This window comes from Netta rufina (genome assembly GCF_964035555.1).
Source record: "Netta rufina genome assembly, chromosome: 3".
NCBI lineage: Eukaryota > Metazoa > Chordata > Aves > Anseriformes > Anatidae > Netta > Netta rufina.
Genome location: NC_140125.1, coordinates 60,947,086 through 60,974,431, shown reverse-complemented (window position 1 = coordinate 60,974,431; position 27,346 = coordinate 60,947,086). Strand labels below are relative to the sequence as shown.

The 27,346-nt window shown below is 37.2% G+C and overlaps 1 protein-coding gene across 3 annotated transcripts in view; it reads left to right on the top strand.

Moving 5' to 3' along the window:
* The window catches only part of IBTK (inhibitor of Bruton tyrosine kinase), a 52,203-nt gene extending 27,323 nt beyond the window's left edge, over nucleotides 1–24,880 (top strand). For 2 of the 3 annotated variants that reach the window (XM_084283845.1, XM_084283844.1), the window contains exons 14-29: nucleotides 135–217; nucleotides 311–348; nucleotides 2,037–2,133; nucleotides 2,512–2,613; nucleotides 3,676–3,793; nucleotides 4,609–4,669; nucleotides 5,360–5,487; nucleotides 6,272–6,384; nucleotides 6,759–6,907; nucleotides 7,308–7,471; nucleotides 9,259–9,351; nucleotides 10,622–10,780; nucleotides 15,862–16,014; nucleotides 22,579–22,647; nucleotides 22,751–22,883; nucleotides 24,261–24,880. In XM_084283845.1, coding sequence (XP_084139971.1) covers nucleotides 135–217; nucleotides 311–348; nucleotides 2,037–2,133; nucleotides 2,512–2,613; nucleotides 3,676–3,793; nucleotides 4,609–4,669; nucleotides 5,360–5,487; nucleotides 6,272–6,384; nucleotides 6,759–6,907; nucleotides 7,308–7,471; nucleotides 9,259–9,351; nucleotides 10,622–10,780; nucleotides 15,862–16,014; nucleotides 22,579–22,647; nucleotides 22,751–22,883; nucleotides 24,261–24,386 — 1,786 coding nt within the window. In that variant the 3' untranslated portion in view covers nucleotides 24,387–24,880. The remainder of the gene's footprint in view (nucleotides 1–134; nucleotides 218–310; nucleotides 349–2,036; nucleotides 2,134–2,511; nucleotides 2,614–3,675; nucleotides 3,794–4,608; nucleotides 4,670–5,359; nucleotides 5,488–6,271; nucleotides 6,385–6,758; nucleotides 6,908–7,307; nucleotides 7,472–9,258; nucleotides 9,352–10,621; nucleotides 10,781–15,861; nucleotides 16,015–22,578; nucleotides 22,648–22,750; nucleotides 22,884–24,260) is intronic. The other variant, XM_084283846.1, reaches the window with a different exon arrangement.
* Nucleotides 24,881–27,346: the final 2,466 nt, after the last annotated feature.

Sequence of the window (27,346 nt, the reverse complement as noted above, 5' to 3'; positions counted from 1 at the left end):
TTATTTAATGTTATTAAAATTCAAATGTATTTTATGTGAAGTCCTAACTTGCTCAAGTAAGAATGTATTTGTATAGTATACAATTGACAGTCTCCTGAACAGTCACGGTTCTGATCCTATTAAATCTCTTCTAGCTCATACGTCTGTGATGTGACCCTGAAATCTTCAGATGGAAAGGAATTCCCATGTCATAAGTGTGTACTTTGTGCAAGACTTGGTATGTGTCTCTCTGTATATTAAATTTATATATTTTTTATTATTTTAAACTGAACTTCTATTGCATCTTCAACTGAAATGCCTTTCTTTACAGATTATTTTCACAGCATGTTAAGCAGCTCGTGGATTGAGGTAAGCTTGCCAATAAATGTGTGTGGTAGTATGTTTTGTAACAGCAAATAAGTGACAGCTTTTCAGTTTTTTCTAGACTAATGTGTCTTCAGTAATGGGGGAAGGGAAGGGCTGGATTCTTGGCTTCTGTTTGCAAGAAAAAAATGTTTGGTTAATTGACATTTGTACTGTTGATTTTGTGTTATGAGAATAATAAATGTAAGAATACATATCAAAGGAGATCAAATTATTACTTTGTTTGCAGTTTATTTTGAGCTAGTTCATAGGTTGATGCTGGCCTGTTCTTATAAGATACTGATGCCTTTGGTTGTATTATCATATCTTTTTTGTGAAAGATTTTACAATATAAGTAGTATGCATTTTTGAATAGCTTTTCACAAGTAGTGAGTGAAAGGTACAGTAAAACTGAAAGTCACTGTGTAGAATCTCTATTTGACTTCTACTGTTAATATAATAGAGCATATCAAGGGCTATTCCACTAAAGTCACCAGATGCTGATTCAAAAGGTGTTGGTATTCTATATGTCTTAGTTCCTATTTGCTAGTTGTCTGTCAGTGTCTTTTTGTTCCTGAACATCAGGATTTTACTAGATACTTCTGTTTAAGCGTCTGTATACTATTGATAATTTTTAGTGGATGAGTGGAAAGATGTAGATGGATGAGCGTCTTTTAGAGACTGAAAGCTGAAGCAATGTTCAAGACTTTTCTCAACTTTCCGTAGCTTTTTGCCAATGCTTGAATCTAAAAACCTGGTGAAATACTGGCAGCTTTTTGCTGAGTAACAGAACTTTACAAATCATTTAAGTTACTGTGCTGCCTCAGTCATCCATGAGATAACTTATCTGAAACACTGGGAGATAAGTGATTATAAAAAGTGTTGAGCGTCTGTGTTAGTGATGGCTGTATCAGCTGTATGTAGATTGTCAGTTGTCTATTATTTCATAAGCAAATCTAAATCATACTATATTCATAATATAGTATCTTTAATAAATCTTTTGTGAATCAAGTGCTCTAGTTTTTGTATAAAAATCTTAATGTCTGTATGAGTTTTTTAAACCTAAGGTGGGAAATATGTCAGTACCAGTAGTGCATTCTTAAGCAGAAGAAATCTTTTAGTATCAAACTTTGTTTCAGCACTGACTGAAATAAAGAAGTTGTTAAGCAGTGACGTTGAATAAACTTGAACGGTGACAGTTACATGATTTAATGGCTAATGTTTGCTCATATAAAAGCTTTGCCTATGTGGTTAGAATGGTTCTTCAAATGAACAGTTTGATGAGGACCTTATTTTCTGTGGGATTAACAGTAAAAGCTAAATTAACCTTACAGTTCTTAAGTGGCAACTTGTGATTTCACTAGATCTCCTACCTTGAAAGGAAGGGAGTTCAGTTCTTTACTTTTAAACAGTTGTGGGTAAAATAATTAGTTATAAGAGGATTGTTAGAGAAGACCCTTGAACTGACAGAAAGCACTGAGCAATTTCCTGGTTATGCAGAAGTCTGGGCCGACTTAATTGTTCTGCTTCAATTAGTTCTTAAAGAACTTGAAGAGATTTTGTCCAAGTGCTTAAATAATTGTTTAACATGGAAAATGTGAACCTCTGCTAAATATAATTAGTCTTACTTCTTTATTTTATTCTAAGTAGTCAACTTATTTTACCCTTTTTTTCCCTCTCCTTTTGCATTTTAGGCTTCCTGTTGTTCTGCTCTGGAAATGCCAATCCATTCTGACATACTGCAGATAATTATAGATTACCTGTATACAGATGAAGCTCTTGCAATAAAAGGTGCCAGTAACATATTTTCAACTCAACTGCAGTTCCTGTATGTTTTATATTTTTAAAATAGAAGTTCCATTCTTGCATTAAAGTTTTATGTAGAAAATCCAAATTGGTATGCCTTTATTTTGAGACTGTTTACCCCGAGCTTTGTTGTACCTTTTTTTCCCAGTTTGTCAGACACTCCAGTTTCCCTTTTCCCTTCTTCTTTAGCTTTAAAAAATAAATAAATCACTTTATGCTTTCCTATTTAATTCCTTGTGTTGTTAAAATCTCCAACAGAATTGGCAGAGCCAATACATTTGTCTCCAGCTAAAATCTTGCTGAAGCTCTGTGTGTTAGTTGTTCATGACTTGCCCCCATTGTCTGTAATGCTTTGTTTTCCAGATTCTCAACATGTGGAATTCATATGTAATGTTCTTGTGGTAGCAGACCAGCTACTTATATCCAGACTAAAAGAAATGTGTGAAGTAGCCATTGCAGAAAAACGTGAGTTCTTCCACTTCTGTTATAATGGTTCAGAGATGGAAATACACTTTTTTTTTTTTTTTTTTTTTTTTTTAGATATTAAAGTTCTTGCCTTTTTGTCTTTATCTCAGCATGGAATTCCTTGCTTATATTTCTTTGCTGTGGTTACCTTCTGCCGTTAATTGCACAGTGCTAACTGTTGCTTCTTTAGTTTGGGTGAGGTTCAGGATTAGCATAATCAGTATTTCTTTAAGCTTCCTTTTCTTCATTTCACCATCTTCAATTATTTTTAAAAAAAAGGAAAAAAAATCATAACAAAAACCAGACTTTCATCAGAGCTTTATTTCTGCCAATGTCTGTTCTCTTTTCATTAAATTCAAATTTCTTGTCTTTAAAACATTACAAAATTTATTTTGTTTCTATTTCTGTCCTTGCATTGAGTTCTCCTAGGTATTCTGTTTAGTTGATGCAATAGTGTTCCTACATGGCTATGAAGTTCCGTCTCTTCTAGAAAACATTAGATGTTGCTCAGCTTCATATGCAAAGTCAGCATACAATTTTTGCTTGTCATTTCTTGATGACTTCCCTTTCCCCCCAGCTTTTTTTTCCTCTCTCCCACCTAAAGGGAGATATGGAGATTAATGAAGAGTTCTATGCTCTGTATATGAAACTTGCAGTTTTTAACTTTTTTTCCCCTTTATAGTGATCCACTGAATTTCAATATACTGAAATTAATTCATACGTAGGACCTCTATATTTCTGTGAAGTAGCCTTTGCATTCAAGCTACTATGAAGTTATGTGGAGCTTGCTGTAGTTTATGACTATTTGAGCATTAGTGTTTTTTCTAGGAAGGAAAAACATTTCTTGATGTTTAACTTGTTTTTGCTGTGCAACAAGTCTGAAAAAATGCTACATGAGATAGCAACGTTTTCCTGTTCGCTGTGATTCTATTTAGGGTTGTGGTGTAGTGGGGAATATTGGTGGTAGGGGGACGGTTGGACCAGATATCTTGGAGGTCTTTTCCGATCTTATCCAGCCTTCATGATTCTATGAGTTTAGTTTGTTGTGTTTTCTCTTTGCAGTTACTTTAAAGAATGCTGCTGAGCTGCTGGAGTTCTCAGCAATGTATAATGCTGAACAGTTAAAACTGTCCTGCCTGCAGTTCATAGGACTCAATATGGCAGCTTTGCTTGAAGCAAGGTAAGGAGAGACGCATACATGTTTGTGTACTAGCTGTGTAATTCAGATATTGCAAAAAGGCAGCTTTTGCAAGAAGTAGAAGGAACAGTTACATGTTGATGTGCAACTGAATGCTGCTCCTGTAAAGGAAGGCTCATTTTTGCCAAACGGAGACAAACTAATTACATATCTGTATGTACTCTACAAGTACAAAAAACTCTTACAATCTTGCATGAAAAGCCTGAATTAGAGGGAGAAACTTCTCTTTACATCTTCATACATATGAAGTCATACCCAGTCATTAATAGGTAGCAAGAATTCTGATCTGGTTGACCTGAGACAAAATTTAGCCATTATAGCCTTGGGCAAGGAGAGCTGTTCATGCAGGCAAGATAGAATTTTGCTGCAGAACTTGTTATAGTATTACTTTCTGGCATAAATGTCAGAGGATATTGTGGCTGAGTTTTACAGAAGAATTTGCTTAGACTTGGATGTTAGATATGTGTCTTTCTGCCACGTATCTATGCAGAAACAGGTAAGGCAATAATCAGTTCATAGTAATCTAACTACGTAGGTCTGTGTTGGCTGTGGCTTTAAGGAAATGCAGACTGTCTGGAAAGGTTAGGGTTTTAATCCTGCCTTATAACAAGAGCATTAACTAGTTTATACTTCTATTTGTGTGACTACTATGGATGTGTAATAATGCATCTAAGTGAGATTTATTTAGGACATGCATTTGAGCTTTTCATTAATGTAATTTTTATTTTTATCTTTTTCAAGCTAAACTTATCTTAAAAGCTTGAAAAAGCAGTATTTGTTTTTTGCTTATTTTTAAGGACTCTGGATGTCTTAAGTGATGAAGTTGTAAAGGATCTTTCTATTTATTACAGGAAAATGGTAAGTTGAACAACTTGAGTGTAAGGTGCTCAGGTTTAAAGTGAGAACAGGTAATGGGTAATACATACCTGCAGGGTCTATAGGTGACAGGTTGCAAGTGGAACATATGACTCAAAAAATGAAGGTTAGCTGCTGCTATTACCACTCTCATGGAGCTCATATTGCCTTATTTATTAGCCATCACTACAACAGTATAGTCCTATAAATCCATTAAAATATACCTTAAATGTATTAAATAAATGTATTAAATGTTTTTTAACAGTTGTTGTGTGGGGAAAAATTAAGGAAGATTTGTGGAAAAGGACATCCCTTAGAAGAAAGGAAATCAGTGAAAAGTACAGTGTTCTCGTTAGATCTTAAGGGTAATGAGAAAAATAATGTGAAAGTTGAACTTCTATACGTAAGGGTCTAAGCAAATTCTGATTTGTTCTTAAAAACCTGAAGCATCTTCTGTCAGGAGTTATAGGCAGCTCAAACATATATATACATTCTGAGTCTATCACTTAAATGAAAGAATTCTTCTGTTCTACTTAGAGAAGTAACTCAAGTTTATAAGCTGGGTAAATAATCAGTTACTTAATCTATAAAAATGTTCTAAATAACTGTCATTTTTGGTCCTTCCACAAGAGACCAATTATTTACTAGCAAGCAATTTAAGAGCAACGATTTTAACAGCTTTTACAACTACAGATTCCAGCTATGGTCAGGAGGGTAATTACTCCATATCCAGATGGACCTGATTTGAGTTCGTTTGAACCTGAAGATGGAGAGAACTTTGTTTTTTTAAAGGAAGAAATGAATACAGAACAAAATTCTCAGTAAGTATCTGTTTTACATCAACATTTGTAACTAAGTGAGGTACATATGGTATAAATACCATATGTACGTATGGTGCCTGACTGACTCCCTGGATAGGGAAATTTTTTTTTAAAAAGAAAAATATTTTAAGGTTACAGTATTGATGCAGGAATGAATAGGTTTATATATATATTTATTCCCCCAAAGTAGAGAAGAAGTTGGGGTACTGTAGCTGTGATTCGTTCAATTGTGAATTTCTAGTAGTATTGTTAAAATAGAGTCCTTTCATTTGATTCTGTTGTCCCTAATATTGTAGGGTATGTTGGAACGACTGACATTCGGGTTACATGACCACATACCTACTCTTGTAGTTGTAGTGCTAACTTTGTGTCAGCATCTGTGCTGGGCATAAAGAGTTACTTTGCTTTCTGCCAGTTGTTGTGATGTGTAGCAAGCTTAATCTGACCTAGGTGGCAGTGCCAGCCTATGCAGCTGCTGTATCTTCCACTGTCTCAGCAGAAGTGTTTGTGCAGTGGAACAGATCAGAGGCTAGATCTACACAAGAGAGAGTTTTTCTTTTTCTCCTATTATTTTCCCCCATGAATCATTTAGTAAATATTTATGCCAACACATGAACAAGGGTAATGCCAGAGGAGGAAGAAGCAGCTAGTGACAGCTGATGGGAGCAACTATTACTGTTTAAAGTATAACTACGGCTGTTGCCTGAAAAGCTTGACATTGATACTTCTGAAACTAGACTTCCTTGATGGTTTAATCCATCTTGTATTTTTCTGTTTTTAACAGGGAAGCCCTTTTCAAAAGAGCAAAAAATAAGGCAAAAAAGAAGCCACGGAAACGCTCTGACAGTTCTGGGGGATATAATCTATCAGATATTATTCAGAGCCCAGCCTCTACAGGTCAGTAGGAAAGAGTTTCCTTTCAGGTATTAAAAACAGAGCATAAAGTTTAATATCCAATGCAATTTTTATACTTCAACCATTAAAACTTACAAAGATCATTTGTCTTCTAGTAAACACCACAGCTGAATTTGAATGGTGAATTCCTAAGACTAAGTTACTTAAAGGGATGGTTGTCATCTTAAGCTTGTGTGCGAAGTTTTCTGTAAAAGCATGGGTTTTGTAAAAAGAGCGCTAATGGACACTTTAATGTAACAAATTATTTATTTTTTACCCATGCTATGTAGTTAATAATTTTTGCTTTGCTTTTTTTAAGCATTGTTTAGTCCTGCTTTCATGATATAATAGTTTTACTTCCTGTTCTTATTTCTTAGGCTCCATAAAGCTGGATAAAACTAACTCTGTAGAATCGCTTCCAGAACTCCTAACCTCTGACTCTGAAGGTAGTTATGCAGGAGTGGGTAGCCCCAGAGACTTGCAGTCCCCTGACTTCACAAAAGGATTTCATCCAGAGAGGACTGAGGTTGGATCTATTTGTTCCTAGCAATTTATTTTTATGTTTATCTAATCCATCAAAAGCAGGGCTTGCATCTTTGGAGTGTTTCTGAGAAACTGTCATCCTTAATACGGAGAAACTTGCTTAACTGGCAAAGAAAAATAATTATAAGTTAATTCTGCCTACATTAAGTGTTACAGCTTTAGAAATGAACATCTCAGAGTAAATATTCCATTAACAAGATGGACTTAGCTTGATTCAGGGTGAAGTGCGAAGTAAAAAAAAAAAAAAAAAAAAAAGGGGGAGGGGGGGAGGGGTACAAATAGTAGCCTGAGCAAGGATTCACTTTTTTTTTTTTCTGAGGGGAAAAAAACTGAGAATATTTGGAGAATATTCATGCAACATTTTTTTTGGTCTTTTTTTTTAGATAAAAGACAAAGCATGTAGTCAGTCCATGAAAGCCTCTCAACCTAACAAGGAGATGAAGTCATACAGGGGATCGTCAGCAGTGGTACAGTCTGTTCCACAGTTCATTCCCAGTACCAAAAACAACTCTGCAACCTCTCCCAATTGGGTAGCAACCAGTTTCAGGTGGAGTAATAGTTGCAACCTGTAACCTATATAGTTGTAACCTAAGTTACAGTCAGTAGTCTTCATTTGCTGGTGAATGCTATTGTCTGCAAAGTTAATTGATCTCAAAATGATCATAAGTTACTTGACACATGTATTAAAAATGTTGGTAGCTTTATTGAACTGGTATTTATTCTTCGAGAATTTTTCTTTGAGAAAAGCTAACTTTGAGTCTTACCAGTCTAGACTTGTGCAATCCTATTTTAAAGAGGCCAGCTTCATTAACCTCTTGTAAAATACTTGGCAGTTTTCTGTCAGATGATGCTTGGAGCCATTGGAAGCATTATTGTACTTTGGCATTTTTAAGCCATTCCTTTAAACTTAAACGGTCTGTGAAAATCAACACCTCAGCTTTAACTGGTACAGTAAAAAAATAATTGAATATGAATTTTTTAATCTGTAGTAGTATCTACATATGAAAGAGCAGCAGTACTCTAATGGGCTGAAGCTCCATCCTGCTTTATGTCCGGGCTCTGACAGTTGCCAATAAAGGCTGATGAGGGAAGAAGTCAAGGATTTAGGGAATTATATAGCGATAACTTCTCAGAGTTTTCCCAGCCTCTGTTGGTTTGTGTCTGATGGGCTTTGTGAATGCAGGTGATAAAGCTGTAGGAATTAAAAATCCCAGCTCTGAAGTACATGATTCAGCGTGCAGGGTCCATTAGGTCTTGACTTTTGTCTTGTCACGTAGTCTGTGCAGAGAGGGTGACCATCCCCCAACTGAATCTTTAGTGTTCAGACTAGTTGGAAGAAGTACCCCCTTCATTTTCTGCCTTACACTTCTTCTGGGATATATATATATATATATTTTTTTTTTTTAGAGTTACATGGAAAGGGAACAAATAAAGCCAAAGGACTTTGTTTTAATATCCCTGTACCTTTATGGGTTTCCCTTGTACTCCTTGGCTTTTTCTTGTACTGCTAGTACGTGGTATCCAAAAAAAGGCAGGCAGCACTGTTCTGTTGAGCGTTTTAAGGATCAATAGCGTAGCATATTTGGTTGAAGTACTAATAAGGAGCAGTGATGACAGGGTTTGGTGTGACTTCCTACTGATTAATTCACTACTTAGTCCATGGCAGTTGGTTTTATGTAGAGAGAGAAAGCGCTGCTTATGTCTGATTTCAGGGTCTGTCTTTAAATGTAGTTAATTTATAAAATCTTCAGATACATAGGTTTTAATTTATAGTTTTACATAAACATTGGAAATGTCTGGATTCAATTCATGTTCGTTTCTATGGAAGCTTAAAAGTAGGTAATTTACAAGAAAAAAAAGATTCCTAAAGTTTGACAGTGTAGCTAGTATTTGTACAGAGCTTTAACTGGCAAAGAAGGTTCTGTGCCATGTGAAATATTTTTAAACAAGTTCTTCAAAGAAAGATATTTCAGCCTACATGAAGAAGGTATGAACAATGCTCCTCTAATACTTAACACAAACAGTTGGCTACTAAATAAGTATCCTGGATTTAGGTTCCTAATTTTTGAAAGTAATCACAGTTCACATCTTTCTGTTTCATAGCATAATGAGTTTGAGAGTATTTTTACAGTACGTTCTTAAATATGTATATATTTATAACAGTTTTGTCAGGAACATTGTGTTTGAGGTTTGCCATAATTGAGGAAACAGACACAAATTATACATCCGGTTACCAATCTTATGTATGATTTAGAAGATTTCAGTGAAGGTTGGAACTGTGGAATGTAAGTAAAAATGAGTGCCTTGTAAGGTAACTTTTCATTTTTCATTTAGTCCTGCCAGCCCTCCTGCTATGGATCTAAGAACTATCATGGAAATTGAAGAAAATATGCAGAAATGTGGAACCATGCCAAAGACAAATTCAAGGTTGGTAAAAAAACAAAATCTATAAAAGAAAAGTGTGATAGAATAGGCCATTATGAATTTACTTAGTGGTTCTGGCAATCCAGAGATGAAAACGAGGAGGAGAAAAGATGTCCTCTTTCTTTTTTGAACAACTTTGTTTACTCACATTACAGTTCATTATAGTGGTTTTTTTTTTGTTTGTGTTTTTATCATTCAAAATGTATCCCCTTATTTTCACTGTAGTCTTGCTTGGTCAACTACTGTGAAAACATGTCCTAGCTTTTGAAATGAAAAGCAAGAAAGCAAGGAAGTGCTAGGAAGCTGCTGTCTTAAATAATTGGTTTGCTCTGCTGAACTTTACTATTTTCAACCAAAAAGCATTAACTGTTGTACATAGGACTTAAGAAATTACTTGTGGACTATATTGTAACTGATTATGAAGTTTTATCTTGTCTCACATTCTTTCTGTTACATTCTGTCCCCCATCACCTCATCATATCAATATGTTGATACTGACAATTCTTAGTCAAGGGTGGTTCTTGCTCTGAGAAGCACCTCAAAGACATAGTGAGAGAATTAACCCACGCGTTTATTACATGGTAATGTATGGAAGAGAACTGGAAATGACTTGCATGGCCTTTGAAGTGTGACATTCTTGTAAAGGAGAGCTAGGAAGAGAGTCCTAGAGCCCTTTTATCAAGTTCTTTCTCTCACGGGAGAGAAATTTATTATTCAGTCAATAATATATGCTTATGGTAAATTGGAAGAAACTATTTGTTGTGGTCTTGTTTTGTTGTTCTTTGAGCCAAGTAAAGGATTGCTGTGTAGGTTGATTTAGAAGCTGTGAACCAAACATCTGAGAATGAAGAATCCAAATAATTTAGAAAACAAATTGCTACACATAGGAAAAAATGGCTATATTCTGTTGTGTTCATTTAAAAAAAAAAAAAAAAGAGAATATTTTTGGTTTAAGGGAGCTAAATTTGTCAGTCTAAAAAGTCACAAAAATTGTCTTAGTCTGGTGGAGGATCTCTTAGAATTTTTCCTACCCTATATTTTCTTCTATAGGAATTAGAATGAGTTGTTGTTTTATGGTGCTTTTCTTTCTGTCGCTCTTGATACTGATCCTCCTTTTGCTCCCCAGCCAACCAACCCCTCTGCCCATTGTCACCCCACTGGATAAAGTATTTTGGTCTAGGAAAGAAATTTCTCAGTTTAGTATGCAATTTTAAAGGCAAATCATCTGAAAGGACACTGATCTTATGTCTTTCTTTGCAATATCAATTCATAGCAGAATGGCTTCTCATGGAATCAAGCTTTCTCAGAAGCAAAGGAAAATGATTGCCTTGGCAGCAAAAGATAATGGTTCAGTAACTACCAGCACGGAGCCTACTCCACTAATAACTGCACCACCCACACCTACAAAAGTTGCAAGACTGGGGAACGCATGGTATGTTACAAGTTAAATATCACTTCTGGGTTTTGGAGGGTTTTTACATTAGTGTTTTAAAAGCAGTTTCTTAAATAAAAATGACCTAGATTCCGTTCATTAAAAAGATTAATGTTATTTGTATCTACATTTGGTAGTAATCTAGAAACTTGAAGGGGGAAGGGAAATGCAGTGGTTGCTATAGTGAGTCAGAGGGCTGCATCCCATCTGGCTCTTGCCTGCGTGTGATGTGGTATTTGCAGATGTTATCAAAGTGACGTATAGAAAAAGAAGGTAGAACACAAGCTCTGAAACTTAGTCAGGAAGAGGTTATTAGTAACCATTAGCAATGCTGTTTTTCTTTGTCAGGAAAGAAAAAAGTAAGTTTGTTCTTCCTGGGGGAAAAGGCTAAAATGATTTTGGAATAGAGTAAGGGAGTGATGGATGCTGCTATTAAGGATCCCTTAAAGTGGGAGGAGGTATAATGTGTGTAATCAGTATTAAAAGTCATTTTAAACACAATTTAAATGTTCAAGTAAATATCAGTATATCAAACAAGAATGGTTTATAGTCTGCTCAACAAACTGAGTTTACAGCAGTGAGCGATTACAGCTAGCCTGATTCACAATTTCTTTTTCACAATTAGAATTGGTGTTGTATGATGCATAGAGGCATAACTGAACAAGTAGCCATAAGCTTTGTGAATTTGGTGTGTTGAATTACTACAGAATAAATGCTTATGTGCATGCTTTCATGTGGAGGCAAGTGTTGAACGGTTCTCCTGCTTTCCTCATTCAAGGAGGTTTTTCATTAAAATTTGCTTCTGTACTTATACAGAATACCTAGGAGAATTTAAGGTCATTTACTTTCTCTATAGTTTACCTTTTTGTGCCTCAGTGGGAACAAAGCTTGCTGCATACCCACTGCAGTAACCTTTTTTGTTTTTAAATGAATCGTTCCCTAGACGGTTTAGCTGTTTTAAAAACTTATGTTGTAGTTTCATATTGAATAGATATCAAAGTAAAATTGCAGTATGTCTTTCTAAGGACAGACATGCTTTCCATAGGTAGAGCCACCTGCCTCTTGTATCTTCGGACTCTTTTCTTTGATCCTCTGTATATACTGCTTTCTCCTTTCAGAAATAAGAGTAGCGTGCATCTGCTGGAATCTTTGCCTGTTTGCTATGTAAGTTGAAAACAGACATGTAGCCTGTTAGCTATTTAATGAGTGTAAAGAGAAGAAAAAAAATCACATGAAGAGCTGGCTGAGGAGAAGATACTGCCAGAAAGCAGCGTAATTGCTTACTGAGAGTTATCCTGTGTCAAGAGATTCACAGTAACATCTAGAACTTCGTGCTTCCTCTGTTCCATTTCATGTATTTATCTCATCTTTCTTGCACAGATGTTAATATGATAACCACCTTGATTTTGGAGTGCCCTTAGATTTATTAGAGATTCCACATAGATTTATTGGTATGCTGTTACCGTAGTTTTAGACCACAGTAAAAATAAAAATATTCTTGAACATAAATAGCAGTAGAGTAGAGCTGGGGTTACAAAATATTTATCAGTAACTCACGGGAAAAATTTGAGAGCATGTTGTAATCATCTCAAAACCATGCGCTTTAAATCAGATAACAAGTGGTTCTAAAAATAATATCCTGCTTCAGTTATGGCACCAGAACAAGCTTTGCTTCTCTAGTGACAGCATGTAGTACATTCAGCCTTATGGTGAAAGGGCATTAGTATTTTATAGGGCCTTTCAAGGGTCATGTCAGTCTGATCTGAAATGGAGTACTGCATAGTAGATCAAGGTATTGTGGCATGAAGTGTGACGCATCCTTTAAATAGTAATTCTGACAAAAAGTCTCCTCTGTAGGCATCTGTTTATCATGCGTTGATTATAACTAAAACATAAATTGTGGCGTATATTTCCAGTGTCCAATATACAGAGGTATGTTACTACAATAATTTTTATGTACTCTTTTTAATCTGACTGCTGGTGTTACAATTATTCATAAACAGTGTGTGTAACCCAACATCTACAGTGATGATGTATGCAGTCTTAGAACCACAAATCACTCGGGCTCACTTACACGTCAGTTTACTTGTTCTTAGAAACCCACCATATTTGTACCCATCAGTGACTCAGTGTGGCAGCACCAGGGAAATGATGCTCTTGTGCACCAGCCGATGGGTGACTTGGGGGATGACCGTGCTGCCATCTGTATGGGCATCTGTCTGTCTCTTCTTCCCTTCATACACAGCTTTTTAGATACAAAACCTGAAGTAGGCTTTAGAGGACATACATGTAGAGCAACTTATAGAGTTACCTGAATTTCTTCGGAAGTTTGTGTTCCTGAAGTCCTATCTCTTCATTGTAAGATAAATAACTAGAAGTATTTGAGTCAATGAACTGAGCATGAAATGGGTGGCTTCTAATTAAATTATTTACTTCGGAATACAGGCAATGAATGTCAGAGAAGCACTGATAAAAGGTGTATCAAAATATACAATGTAACTTCATTTGTTTGACATCTGAGTAAGCTATTATCACTATTCATTTGCTCTCCTGTAGATAATTCTTTACTTACTGGGTGGTGTTCAGTTTTAAGCTACCAACTGCCCATGAACTGTTCCTTACATTTAAAAAGCAAGTATGGACTGATTTTTGAGTATATCGAATAACTCTCTCCAGAAAACATACTGCATTCTTAAGGTTCTGATTTAGCAGGTTTTGAAAGTAGCGGGGCTCTACTGTGTTACACACAGAATCCGAAGAGGAAAGGCCAGCGTCTACTTCAGAAGGATGGAATCCAGTCTAACGCTCACCACACATGATTCTGTATGTTCCTCAGCAGTGTTGCACTGGCTTCTGAGCTAGAAAATGCTGCTAGCTCAAGCAAAGAACCAGTGGGAGGTATATGAATATTTAAATGTATGCCTAGCTGCAAAAAGAGCATTCGTTGAAGAAACTTTAAGCAGCTTCAGGCAAGCCAGCAATTATTTGATTGCCCCTGCTAGTTGTTCAAAGTGTTTTTTGTATGTGAAATAGAAGGGTGTTACTGATCTGTGCTAACACCATATTTGCAAAGTTCTATTCTGTAGATTCACAATGGACTGTTAGAGTGTGTCTGGCAATGGAGTGAGATTTCCATGCATGCAGTATAGTCAAAGCCATAGAACTCATGTTCCAATGAAATGAGATACTCGTCTTGGATGCACAGCGAGAACACTTGCCAGAAGGGTGTGGGACCTTCCGGCTCTTTTTTCGTTGACTAAAAGGCACAGTATATCTTCTACCATGCCCTACCTTTTCTACCAAAAGTAACCTACGGTTTCATAGTTTTGGGGGGGAGTGAAGCTATGCTACCTTCCCCAAAGAATGGTGGAAATTTAGGGGGAGATGAGGTGTAAGAATTAAAAAAAAAAAAAAAAAAAAAAAAACTAAATTACTTTGATCATGATTGTGGGTGGTTATTTTTTGTTTGCTTGGTTTTTAAATTCAGGAGAGCCAATGGCTTTTCAAGAACAGAAGCATAGAGAAATTCAAACTTTCTCTTCAGAATTGATTTATATGATACTTGTCTATTTTAATGTCTAGGTGTTCAGCTTGTCAGAATTTCAGCTTACTCTGAAACATCAGCTGTCTTGGAATTTCATGCTTTGATGTTTTGCAGTTAAAACTTAGAGAAGCTTTTTTTAAAGGATGATGTTTAAATTATTTTTTAATGTTATACTGTCATTTCTGTCTAATTTGTATAAGGAAGAGCAAGCTTAAACTTAGTAACTTTCCCAACAGTATCACCTCCAAGAGTTTAAGCCAAACCATTTTAAGCCATCTGTATTGTTTTGGATAGGATCACAACTGGAGAATGACACAGTTGGGTTGTGGGTTTTTTTGGTGGTGGTGATGTGTTTGTTTGTTCTTGTTTTTTTTGGTGCAGTATTGCAAATGGATCTGATTGCAGTACAGAATTTTCATGAAGATAGGTAGGCTATTTAGATGGTATCAGAGGAGGCTTCTGTGACGGCATATCCTAAGAAAACCATTTGCCTACTCAGTATAGTAAGTTTTGGGAACTTCTGGTCAAACACTTGCCCAGACTATTGGATGCCAGCTGTTAGCACAAACAGAGGATGTGGGGAATGGCTCTGAGTCCTCTTTGGTGGTTCCCATTCTGCTTTATGTGTCTACGTATAAAGTGTATGGCATATGTGCTGCTGATGCAATAGGGGAAAAAAAAAAAGCAAATAACGCTGGGTAGTCTAATGTGGTTTAGATATCATATATTGCATTCAGATGCTTTTGTTGTAACGTTTTAATTGCCTAATGTTTGTTTTCTTAATTTATATACCACATTGATGTAGTTCAAACATCTTTGACATCAAGTGCTTCCCTTCTTACAGTAGTTACACAATTAATTAGCATCGTATAGGTAGCTTGTTCTACTTCAATGGTATTTATAACTAATCGTATAATTAATCTGTTATTTCTTTGAGTAGATGATGAGCAGATGGGTTCTAAAATGTATTTCATGTTTTTGATGTCAATGTGAATATTTGTTTGAAATGAATGGGACTTCTCTGGTTAGTAAGGTTAAATGTAAGCACATATATATAGAGTTAAGTCTAAAGCCTTAATGGGGAGGGGTGAAACTGAGGGTAAGTACCTTAATTTCTGTAAATAAATCTTTGGATCAGAAAGCGTTAAGAGTAGCTATAACTTTAAATTGCTGTGTTTTCATAAAGCTTTATTTTTTAATGATGATATGCAGGCTCTAGTTCAGTAGCAGTGTATGTTATGCTTATGCAAGTAAAAGAAAATGAAGCGCATGAATTTTGTGAATTTCTTCTTAGGTTAAGGGATTTTTACAAGTAACTCGTTCAGTATCTTGGTTCTGTTTGACAACTGTGTCTGTTAATTCTGCGAAAGTCCAAAATGCTTAAGTACCTTAGAGTAATGAACTTATCTGATGTTTACCTGTTTGATCCAAAGTGACGTTTTAGTGGATGGGGTCTAGCAGGCATAAGGGTTAGATGCAGAAGCTAAGATCTATTACTTTATATGTGTATGTATTTATTTATGTATTTATTTAAAAGGTCATCTTCATCATGTTCTGCTTTGCCGAAGTCATTCCGTGATCTTGTAATGGAAGAAGAAAAATGTGTGAGTGTGAATAATTCACCTGGTACTGGTATCAAAAAGGCTGGATATAAAGGAACTGAGGATTCACCGGTCCAAAACACCATAAAGTAAGTCTTTTCCTAATTGAGAACTCTTTTTACAAGAACCACAATAACCTGTTTAAATTTTTGCTGGAATGTGAAAAGATGAAATTGCCATTTTTTAAAATCCTGTAAGCATTCTTCTAATGATTCTAATGGCTTTAAATGTCAATAGGATTTCATGAAGGAAATATTATGAATTGGAAACTTAAAATAGACTAAAGGAATTTAATGCTGCTGCTAATATTTTGTTTGAAGTGTTTGTCTGTGCATATACACACTTTGGACTACAAACAAAATACGCATCTGTATGTAAATAAGTACTGGTGGGAGAGAGATGGGATTTTTTTGGAGAGTGTGTGTGATGGAGCGGTGTCCTTCAAAAACAGGAATAAAGCTGAAGTTACTGTGGTAAGTGGAGATGCAGGAAATAATTGAAACACAAATCTGAAGAAATAACAGGTGTCAAAAGTTTAATTGCTAGCAAAATAGCAAAGGTTTTCATCCCATGGGAGATGGCGTGGCTGTTGATAAGGGAACTTGCACAGGATGCCATTGCTAGTTTTGTCACATGTGGTCTGTGATCTCCATAAAGTCACTTCATTTCCTTTTGCTTTGCTTTGTCTAGTCTGTGGAGTCTGGCCTGTCTGCAGGCTCGCAAACTGGATTCTTTGAGCTGAATCCAGGCGTGATACGTTAGTTGTCTGAACATGATACGTTAAGCTAGTGGGAGCCTAGATGACCGACTATCATCAGTCGGAAAAGAGGGCACTTCCAGAGCTATTTCAGGTTGTTTCGAATCGTCTCTGAAGATGCTTATTTCTCTCTATTAGGTACAAAAAGCCTAGGTGACTAGTTCATCCATCTGAAAGTTAGGAATTGCATTTCTACTTTGAGGTAATTTTATTCGTTGATTGTACAGTTCTTGTCACAGCAGGCTCTGACTTCTGCCAGTGGCATTCAAGAACTATTTCACTGAAGATTAATTATCCGCATCCTTTCCTCTTCCTTTTTAAGAAAAGGAAATCGAATGTGTGTAGAGCATAAGTAATTCTCATCTCTCTCTTGATGTCAGATTTACTGATACTACACAGCTACTGTTTCTGCTTTTTCTTTTTTTTTTTTTTTCTTCCCTGGGTAAGCTGTGTAGTAATTAAACTAAAACTTATTAAGTCTTAAATCTAAGAAATTTTGGGGGGTTGTATAAATGTGCTTCCATGCACTGTCTCCTTCCAGTTTCTGCAATCCAGAAATTTTCTGTAGATGAACAATGTCATGAATGTGGAGATGTGAACTGGATGGGGTCCAGAGGCAGATCAGTGTTGTTTCCAGGGACAGCTCAGCCTTGGGAGTTATGCTGCGCAGCTGTGTGTATGTAGCTCATAATGCAAGCTAAAAACATAGGCCTGACATGACTTAACTTTGTTGTGGCAGCCTGGGTTGTCTTCACTGTGTTACTCCAGGGAGCAGTGAAGAGTCTTAGTGGAAACATGTCTCTTTGGCTTCGCATGGGAATGGCCTACTTTTGGCTTGGCTAATATTGAGCTAATAACTAGTGCATGAGTGATACGGTACAGCAAAACCCAAGAGGTTCTGCAGGAGACCAGCCTCTGTGTTCTTTTTCTGAGAGCAGTCATTAGGTCACGGAGGCACCAGACCTGACATGGCTTCAAGTGAACAAATCCTCAAGAAACACTGGGAAGTCGAGTGTTGGGACGTGTCGGTGGCTGTGCAGGAGTCATGGCAAGTTCAGCCAGCTGGGTTAATCAGGCTGGTTCAGTACTGATATTTGGCTGCTTTGTTTCCATGCAGAGCCACTTACATCTCTGCATCAGTCTTTAATTTTCGAGACTTCCAGGTTTCCAAGTTTGATGTTTTTAGGGCTTTTTTCCATTTTTCTATATATCCTTGCTTCCCGTTTCCCCTCTGTTCCTTTTCTCCTAGTCATTTTGGTGCCAGCTAAGGAATTAATCTAGCATGTTGAAATATCTGCAGTTGATTTAATATCTGGAATAAGCTAGCAAGAAACACAGATGTACGTATGTATAAACAGCTTCAAAATATCTGGACTTCTTCCTACATTTTAAAGCCCTACTTATATTGAGGTAGATGACACAGGTACTTAAACTTGTCATTTAATTGATCACTAGAGTGTGCTGTGACACTGGAACTGTGACTGGCAGTTAGTGGAAGTTTGTGTGTGTTTTCTTCCTCCGGAGAAAAACTCTTTATGCTCTAACAGACTGGTTAAGTACAGCAGTCTATCTTGACTTGTTTATGGTAGTGCTGTGAGTTCTTTGGATTTTGAGTGGGAAGGAGAATGTCTTTCAAATGGGCTGGATAGGTGCAGATTATTGTCGATGTGCAGGAAGGTGAGCATTATTAGAGTGGGTGGAAAAAGGGAAAGTAGAGATGACACCAGAATAAAGGCATTCAGTAAGCTGTACAAGCATGCTCTTAATTAAATGAACTAGCAAGTTCTAAATTAACTAAATGAACTAGAAAATGATCTTTTCCTGTTCTCTGCCCTTCCTTTTCTTTGATTCTTTCCTGGTTTTTATTCTTGCTTTATTTTTATGATCTGTAGTAAAATCTGGAAGCTGATTTATCTAGACTTCAGACAAAAGTAGTCCCCCTGTATTGAAATCATAGAACAACTTATAGAATAATTTAGAATCTGTAGTCCAGCCTCCTGCTCAAAGAGGTCTAACTAGATCACGTTGCTCAGGGCCTGGCCTAGTTGACTTGTGGTATTTCCAAGGATGTAGATACCCCAACCTTTCTGGGCAACATGTTCACGATCATCTCCAGGGTGTGTTCTTTTCCTTACATCTTACTTGGACTTCCTATTTTGCAGCCTGTATCTATAGTGTCTTGTTCTACCTCTGTGCACCTCTAAGAGGATTCTTCTTGCATCTTTCCTCAACCCTCCAGTGAGGTAGTTGAAGGCAGCAATGAGATCTCCCCTTTGTTTGCTCAGTCCTAGAAGGCAGCAGTTCTTTCAGAGTGTTTCCTGCCATGTGTCCCTAATCTTGGTAGCCCTCCACTGGACTTTTTCCAGCATGCCAACATCTGTCTTGTACTGAGGAGCCCCAGAATAGGTAAGATACTCTGTAGCCACATAAATGCAGCACAGAGAGGAAGAATCATTTCCTTTGATTGTATGGCTATTTTTGCTAGCCCAGTATGTCATTGGTCGTCTTTGCTGCAAGAGCATGTACTGGTTCATCTTTACCTTGCTGCCTGCTCAGACTTTGCAGGTCCTTTTCTGCAGAGCTGCTTTCTAGCCAGTTAGCCCCTGTCCTGTACTGCTCTGTAGGGATATTCTCTTCCAAGTACGTAACTTTACATTTGCCTTTGAATTTCATCAGTCCTCATTTGCCCATTTCTTCAGCCTCTTGAGGCCCTTCTGAAGGGCAGCCTGGCATTCAGCACGTGGACTGCTGCATGCACCCCCAGCCTGGTCCCATCCATCTCTTTCTTATTAGGAGCTGAATGTGCACACCATCCTTCCTTCCAGATAACCGAAGACATGAAACAGTATTGGTTCCAGTATCAGTCCCTGTGAACCACTACTAGTAATTGGTTTCCAGTTGGACTTCATATATCTGATCCCGCACCCTTTGAGCCTTGCAGTCCAGCCCATTTTCCACATATCTCATAGTACGTTTACCCAGTCCATATTTTTAAAACTGATTGCAAGGGTGCAAATTATGTGAAGGCCGTGTATAACTATTTGGTTTGCAAAAGCAAAAAAGAAAGATAATGACATCATCTGCTTTCTGGTTGTGTCTAGAGCCAGTCACTCTTTCATAGAAAGCAGGTTTCCAGATAATTTGCACTTGGTGATAAATTCATGCAGGCTCTTCCCACTCACCATCTGGTCTCATGTGCTCAGAAATGACTTGAGGAACAATTTACTCTACAAAGTTCCTGGAGATAGAGGTGAGACTGATCAGTCTGTAGTTCCCCACATCCGTCTTTGTGAAAAGTGGGTATTAGAACATTTATCTGTTTGTAGTCATCATGAAACCTCTGTGGTTGATTGGTTGTTTTTTCTTCCTGTTATTATAGAAGCACTTCTCTTTGCCCCATACATCTACTGGTTGCTTCAGCTCCATCTGAGCTTTTCGCTCTTACAACTCTGTCCCTATACAGTGAGGTAATGTTTCCATTTTCCTCCTGTGTAGTCTGTCCCCGTTTTGACTGTTGTCCCATTTGTATCTGAACTCAGTCTAGAGTTGCCTGCTCATTCATGCCAACCTCTGCCATACTTACTTGCCCTCAGGCACATTGGAATGATTGGTTTTGTGTCTGGAGGAGGCTGTTCTGAAGATCAGCAATCAGTCCAGATCTTGTCTGCGAAGTACAGTTGTATTCCCTCTTTTTTTTCTTTGCAAGGTTAGAGATTACTTGTAGGCTCTCAGAAAATGATCAATGGAAAACTCAATGCCAGTTTTTCCTTCTCTGCATTTATGACAATTTAGATTGTTCTTCATGGAATCTAGAAGGCAATAACTGAAAGCTCTTCCAAATAATATTCGTCCTGTGTGGTATATGGTGGCAGAAAGATTTATTTCAAATGGAAACTTGTCCAACATATTTCTGAGTCAAGATTTTTCTCCCAGCCACATACTTCTGATTCGTGATCAGTACACCATGGATTCTCCCCTTTCTCTTCAAGCTGAAAAATTCCCATCTTAAATAGCTGCACTTCACACAGTCTCTTTTGCTTGTACTTCTGAATTTTCTTTCCAGTTGCTTTGTTTCGCAGGCACTCTGTTTACATTATCCTTTCCTAAATTAATAGTAACTATTAAATTGGTTTATCACACTTACCTGGCGTGACCTGATACCTTTCTTCAATAAAGTAGGACTGTCTATCCTGCTATTAGTTTTCTTTAACCAAAGATAAAACAGAAGAAAAAAAGTTACTGCTTTTCTATTTCTTTTCCCCCATCTATTCTTCAATCTTTGTGGAAAAAGAATTAAAATTAATAACATCACTTACTATAACTGTGGCTCTATAGATACTCAGTGTGGAGACTGATAAAGCAGATTTGACCTCTTTTGCCATGCAGCTCTTATTTGTGTCAGTTCCTTCTAATTTCTGGAACAGTGGTTATCCAGAAACACTCAGTTTGGAAAGTACCACACCTTTTTGGCTTCCTCTCCATACAGTGTCTCACTGGCTGTCTTGCTAGAGTCTGATATGATCAGCATTACTGAAAATGGAGGCAAGTGATCATCTTGGCTCATATGAACTGTACTTTTCCAGTGGAAACACAGAAGCAATATGAGCTGGCAGAAGGTAGATCTGCTGGGTTTGATTCATGGGAGTGACACTGCAGAGATCTTCTTTTGAAGTCCAGTGTTGTGCCTTGGCAGATGTTAATGTTTGTGTTCATTCTGTTTATTGAGTATTTGGCTGTTTGGTGGGCAAAATTAGCTTTTGTGACGAAAAGCTGGGCATGGTTCATTTAAATGTCACTTTTGGTGATGGATGTTTCTTTCAGCTTTTTTGACATCCTGCTCTCATTGCTTAGCAGTAGGAATCGTGCTTCTTGTTGTCCTTGGAGTTTTGTTCTGGGGAAAAAATTCCAGGCAGTAACTTAGCAGTTACTGGAATTCTCTTAATAGATAGCATTCTATAGATGTTTCCTCTTTTCCAAGAGTTTGTGGCCACTTACGAAGGATTACCAAAGCCTTGAAGAAAATTGAGACTGATTTATTGAAATACCAACACCATTAGAGTACTTCAGCGCCATAGAATAATTCAGAAAAAGTCTGCTAGCATTTCATATTATGCTATAACACTTTATTAGACTTCTGGAAAGTGCACATGTTGCCAAAGATTTTAAATAACAAGAATAGGTTTCTCTCGTCTTACTGATGTAGAATTTTTTTGACACACATACTTGTCTCTTAAGGCATAAAATACACCAAATGTGATTTCTTTTTGTAGACAGGTTAACATTTTACAAAGGAATAAAATGTCTTCTTGTTGGGAACTCTTTATTGGTATTTCAGGGTTTGTTTTTTCAATTCCATAAATTCTAGTTGTATGCTGTCCTTAATGAATATAGGGGGTGTTTGCAGGCTACACACTGAAAGTCCATAATTTCTGGTATTACACTTCAGGAAATAATTTGCCAGTGCTTTTATAGTACTGGCTCTTTTAATGTTTTGATTTGAATACAGGGGTTTTTATACCTTAAAGACATACTCTTTCCATGTGAATTGCAAACAGATCTATACTAAATGCTGTTAGTGTATAATTCAGTTGACTATTTTCCACGTTAAAAAAATTAAAAATAAAAACAAAACATGTTCAAATGCTCAAAAGTTGGGAAATGCCAGTTAATGCTCAAGCTGAAAATCTGTGAAGTTCTGGTAGTCAGAAATGAGTATCAAAGTGTCCCCACTAGCCACAATGTCACACTTAAAGACAAACTCACCATTACTTCGCAATGACTATCTTATGGAGGAAATAAATAAATAAAAATTTGTAACTGGCTACTCTGAATTCATAATTCATTATGATTTAGGAGAATGCTTTGTCAGTGACTTTTATTTCCTGCCTTTTTCCAGGTGGACAGCTAAAAGTAGCCCAAGTCTGGAAGACCATGTTCTGGATTCTCCGCCGCTAGAGAATCATAAGTAAGGCATAAACTGGCATAAACTCTGGTGTTTGCTTTCTGTGTTTTGTGCTGACCTTGTTTCTGATGTTGCCTCATAATCATTAGCTTTTTTTTCTTTGCAGTCCTTGGTTAGCAACATCGCCAACTAACTCTCCTGTGATGGCACCCGTCATGTTTGCATCTATTGTAGAGGAAGAGCTCCAGCAAGAAGCTGCTCTTATTCGGAGCAGAGAGAAACCTTTGGCTTTGATCCAGGTAAAGTGCTAATTTACTGTGGCTGGGTAAACAAGGATTTTCCACTGGTTGTTACAGAGATGAGTTTTTAGGACTAATTATGTATTGATACACTCAGTATCATGTATATAATAGTAAATATAATTTAATAGCTTCACATCGCTGTTTGATGAGGCAGGCCTACATTAATGTCAAATTGACTATTGAGCCCACAACTGATCAATTCATAGAATCAAAAAGTGGTTGAGGCTGGAGTCTCCGTAAATTGTCTAGTCCATGTCCCTGCTCATAGCAGGATCAGCTAGAGAAGGTTACTCAAGGCTTTTCCCTGACAGCTTTTGAATATCTCCAAGAATGGATGGAGACTCCACAGCCTTACTGGGAAGCCTGTTCCAGTATCCAACCACTCTCAGTTTAAAAAAAAAAAAAAAAGCTTGAATGCAATTTTCTGTATTTCAGACTGTCACTGGACACCACTGAAATGTCTTGCTCAGTCTTCTTTACTTTCCCATCAGCTGTTTATACACATTGCTTAGATCTGAGTTTTCTCCATGCTTAGCAACTGTAGCTGTCTTAGTTTCTCTCCCGTGTCAGATGCTCCCATCTTTTTGCTGCTTTGTTGCCTTTCATGTCGCTTGCCAGACTCAACTCCATCTGGGCTTCTGCTTTACTAAATCTGTTGTGCATGCTCAGACAGTGTCTGTGTTTTTCTTCTGGGCCATCTGTCTCTGCTTCCACCTTGTATGTGCTTCCTTTTTGTGTTTGTTCTGTAAGGAGCTCTTTGTTATTGATGCAGCCATCCTTCCATTCTTGTTTGACTTTCTGTTCATTGACAGACCATTCTTGAGTTTAGAAGCAGTGATCTTAAAATCAAACAGCTTTTCTGGACTCTTCTTTCAAGGGCCATGTTCTATGATTGTTTTTCCAAGCAGATCTTTTATCAAATTGTCTGTTCTCCTGAAGGTCTAGGGTGTTGTGATTCTGCTATTTGTCTTGGTCCCTTCTCTTGAGATCCTGAAGTCTGCTGTCTCAGGGTCACTGCAGCCAAGGCTGCCCTTGAGCTTACCATTCCTGAACAGTCCTTCCTTGTTTGTGAGTCTGAGATCCACCAGTGTGATCAACATCAGCTGGCTGATCACCTGTATTAGGAAGTTGTCACCAATGCAAATGCCCTAAGAGCAGATATTAGGGTGGCTTAAGTTTCCCATGAGGACCAGGGCTTGCAGACACGAGGCTTCTTCCAGTTGCATGAAGAAGGCCTCATCTACTGTTACTTCCTCTTGAGGAGGTCTGTAGCAGATATTCTCAGGGCCCCAAAATCCTGTTGGTAACTGCGGTGTAATTACTGGTATAAATGTAGATCTGGCACTGAAATACATATTCTTTTTTTCCTTCCAGATTGAGGAGTGTGCTATTCAAGATCTATTAATGCACTATGAAGCTTTTGACAACCCTGATGAATTTGTGACTGTTGAAAGGGCTCCGCAGGGACCTATGGCAACACCTATGTGGAACAAGCACTAATTTGTACTGTTCACAGTCCATATTATATGTGCACTTCTGAAATCCTAACTCTTTTACAATTAGAATGGGACTGGAAGAACACAAATCATGTAACTTTTAACATCAGCATTAAAAATTGCACATAATCAGTAGGTATTTGGTAGAGAAAATGGAAATAATTTGTTCACTGTGTCCTTTACCCACAGTATATATTGTATGTATGTTTTGAGAGAATTTCTTTAACAAGGCCTATTATTAGTAGTGTCACATGAAGCTGTAGATTGGAAATGCGTTTGCTAATTTAAATTGTAAGGGTTTTTTGTTAAATTCACAGGTGGCTGAAAAGCAAGTGCTTATTTTGTGATTTAATGTGGAATTGATTGTGCAGAATTATACATCTTTAAAGTTTTTTGGGGGGGGGTTATGTTCTTCAGAGCATTCTGGCAAATTGGGAATATGATAAAAAGTTTGTGCTTGACCTTAATGTAAAAGTACAGTTTGATAATGCAGTTTTTCCTTAACTTCTGTATGTAAGCACTGGTTCTCTTACTGCTGTGACCAGTACTCTTTACTGTTATGCTCCACAACGAACCTCGATGCTGTACCTAAGTGCCCAACCATTGCCTGCTCTCAGTTCAGTTGTGCATGTTTTTTTCACTTGTTGTGAGACTGGCCTTAGAGCAGTCAGTTCTGTTGTGAAGTAAAGTACACAGTTGAATGCAACATGGTGGCACTTAATTAGCTCATCTATAGTCTTATTCTGGTGAATATGGTACAGTTTTAGCACCACTGTGTTTAAGGTACAATTCACTCGAAGTGCTGAGGAAGTACAAGACCCGTTTGTTCATTGTTAAAGCTATGGGGATGAATGCTTGATTGTGGAATTTGCAAACTCCTAACCTGCAAAGAGTATCATAGGTGGCTTTCAGTATTGTGTTTTCTGAAGTTCTCTGTGCCTGGTTTAAACAAATTATATATATATATATATATAAAGAAAAATGGGGAAAAAAAAAAAAGGATAGCCTTATCTACAATATTGTCTGGTTTGTTTGTATAGGTGTGTTTGAACTTCCACTTTTTCAATAGTGTCGGTACTCATGAACTCTGGAAAACTGGAATTGAGAGAGCTACAGAAGATGAACGTAGAGAATTGATCACTGTGTGATAAGAGTTGAATCTTGAAAAAAAAAACAACTGTGTAGATATGTCTAATGGTTTCAGGTTAAGCTACACCAAAAATCCCCCATGGAAGTTGTAAACAAATGCAATAAACCATAAATTCTTGATTTACACAAAGTTAATGTACTTTTTTTGTGCTGTTTATGTATAATCAATGCTTTAGGTAACTACAGAGTAATATAAAAGTTTCTGTGTGTGAAACAAGAACTATAGGATCTGTGGAGCTACACAGAGAACAGAAGATGCAGATGTTAGTTCTGTTTTAAATTCTACTGCTGATTCATCGATACACTGATGAGGATACTTTCATTAAGTGCTTTGCTTGATGAACTGCTGTGCCTTAGGGCCTGCTGAAACTATCCTGAATTAAAAGAAAGCTTATGTGCTGTGAGAAATAGCTATAAAAGCACCAGCCTTTTCCAGATACGAACCCAATTTGTTCTCAAGTATAAAGTAGTCACTGTGTAAAGAACTCACTGGTTCACTTTGGGGATAGCTTATACGGTACACATGAAAGCCCAAACAAAAATCTGTTACCTCAACAGACAAAAACGTCTTTCTGTGGAAGTGGTAGAACTTTAAATTCTCAGTTGCATACTTTGCTTTCATCTAAAGCCAATATCGTTTCCAGGGATTAATGTGATGTAGGTGTATATATTTTATATAGACATAATAATCACATCAAGACTGAGTGGAACCTCTGGAGATTGCCCAGTCCGAATGGAGACTCCACAGGTTCTCTGGGTAATCTGTCTTATGTTTGACCATCCTCACAGTAAAAAATCACTTTCACATTTCAACAGAATTTCCTGTATTGCAGTCTGTGCTTTTTGTCTCTTCTTATGACACGGTGTACCTTTGAGAAGAGTCTCTCCGTTTTCTTCCCTGTCCCTCCCTATCAGTTATTTACACACACTAAAATCCCTCTGAACGTTCTCTTCTATGGGCTAAACAGTCCCTGCTCTTTCAGTCTCTCCTCATATGTTGGATATTAGGAAGAACTTCTTTACTGAGAGGGTTGTGAGGCATTGGAATGAGCTGCCCAGGGAAGTGGTGGAGTCACCATCTCTGGAGGTCTTTAAAAGATGTTTAGATGTTGAACTTAGCGATATGGTTTAGTGGAGGACTTGTTAGTGTTAGGCCAGAGGTTGGACTCGGTGATCTTGGAGGTCTCTTCCAACCTAGACGATCCTGTGATGTTGGATGCCCCAGTCATCTTTGTGGCCCTTTGCTGGGTTTTCTCCAGTTTGTGCAAGCTCATCATGAGAGGTGTTTTACCAGATGTCTTCTGGAAAAAATATTCAGGAGGTATTTTAAGACTTCTAAAGCTTGATTCTATTTATACCTGTTTGATATATAGCACTGGATCTGTATTCATCCAGTGAAATGTGCTGAGATGTGCTGCTCACTTCATTCAATAGGTAGGTGGCTGTATGATTTTAATGATCTATGTAAACGTGCCTGTGGACATTATGCTACCTTCTTCTCTAAATGAATTTTCATATGACCTTTGAAAATTTGATGTCACAATCTTTTTTGGCAATCTTATTTTTTTGTTCTAGTCTGTCAGAATTCTTAAGGCCAAAGAAATAAGTACATTGTATATAAGGAGGAGATAAAAGCAGAACCATTGAACTGGCTAGAGATTTTATACATGTCAGACAAACAAATATTCACAGTTTAATTTCTTCTAGTTATTTTTCCTAGACAAATTAAAAACAAAATCCCACAGGGACATTTTCCTGGGTGTTTTACCTTGATAAAACTGTTTTTATATGAAGCAGAAAGTGACAAGCTGAAAT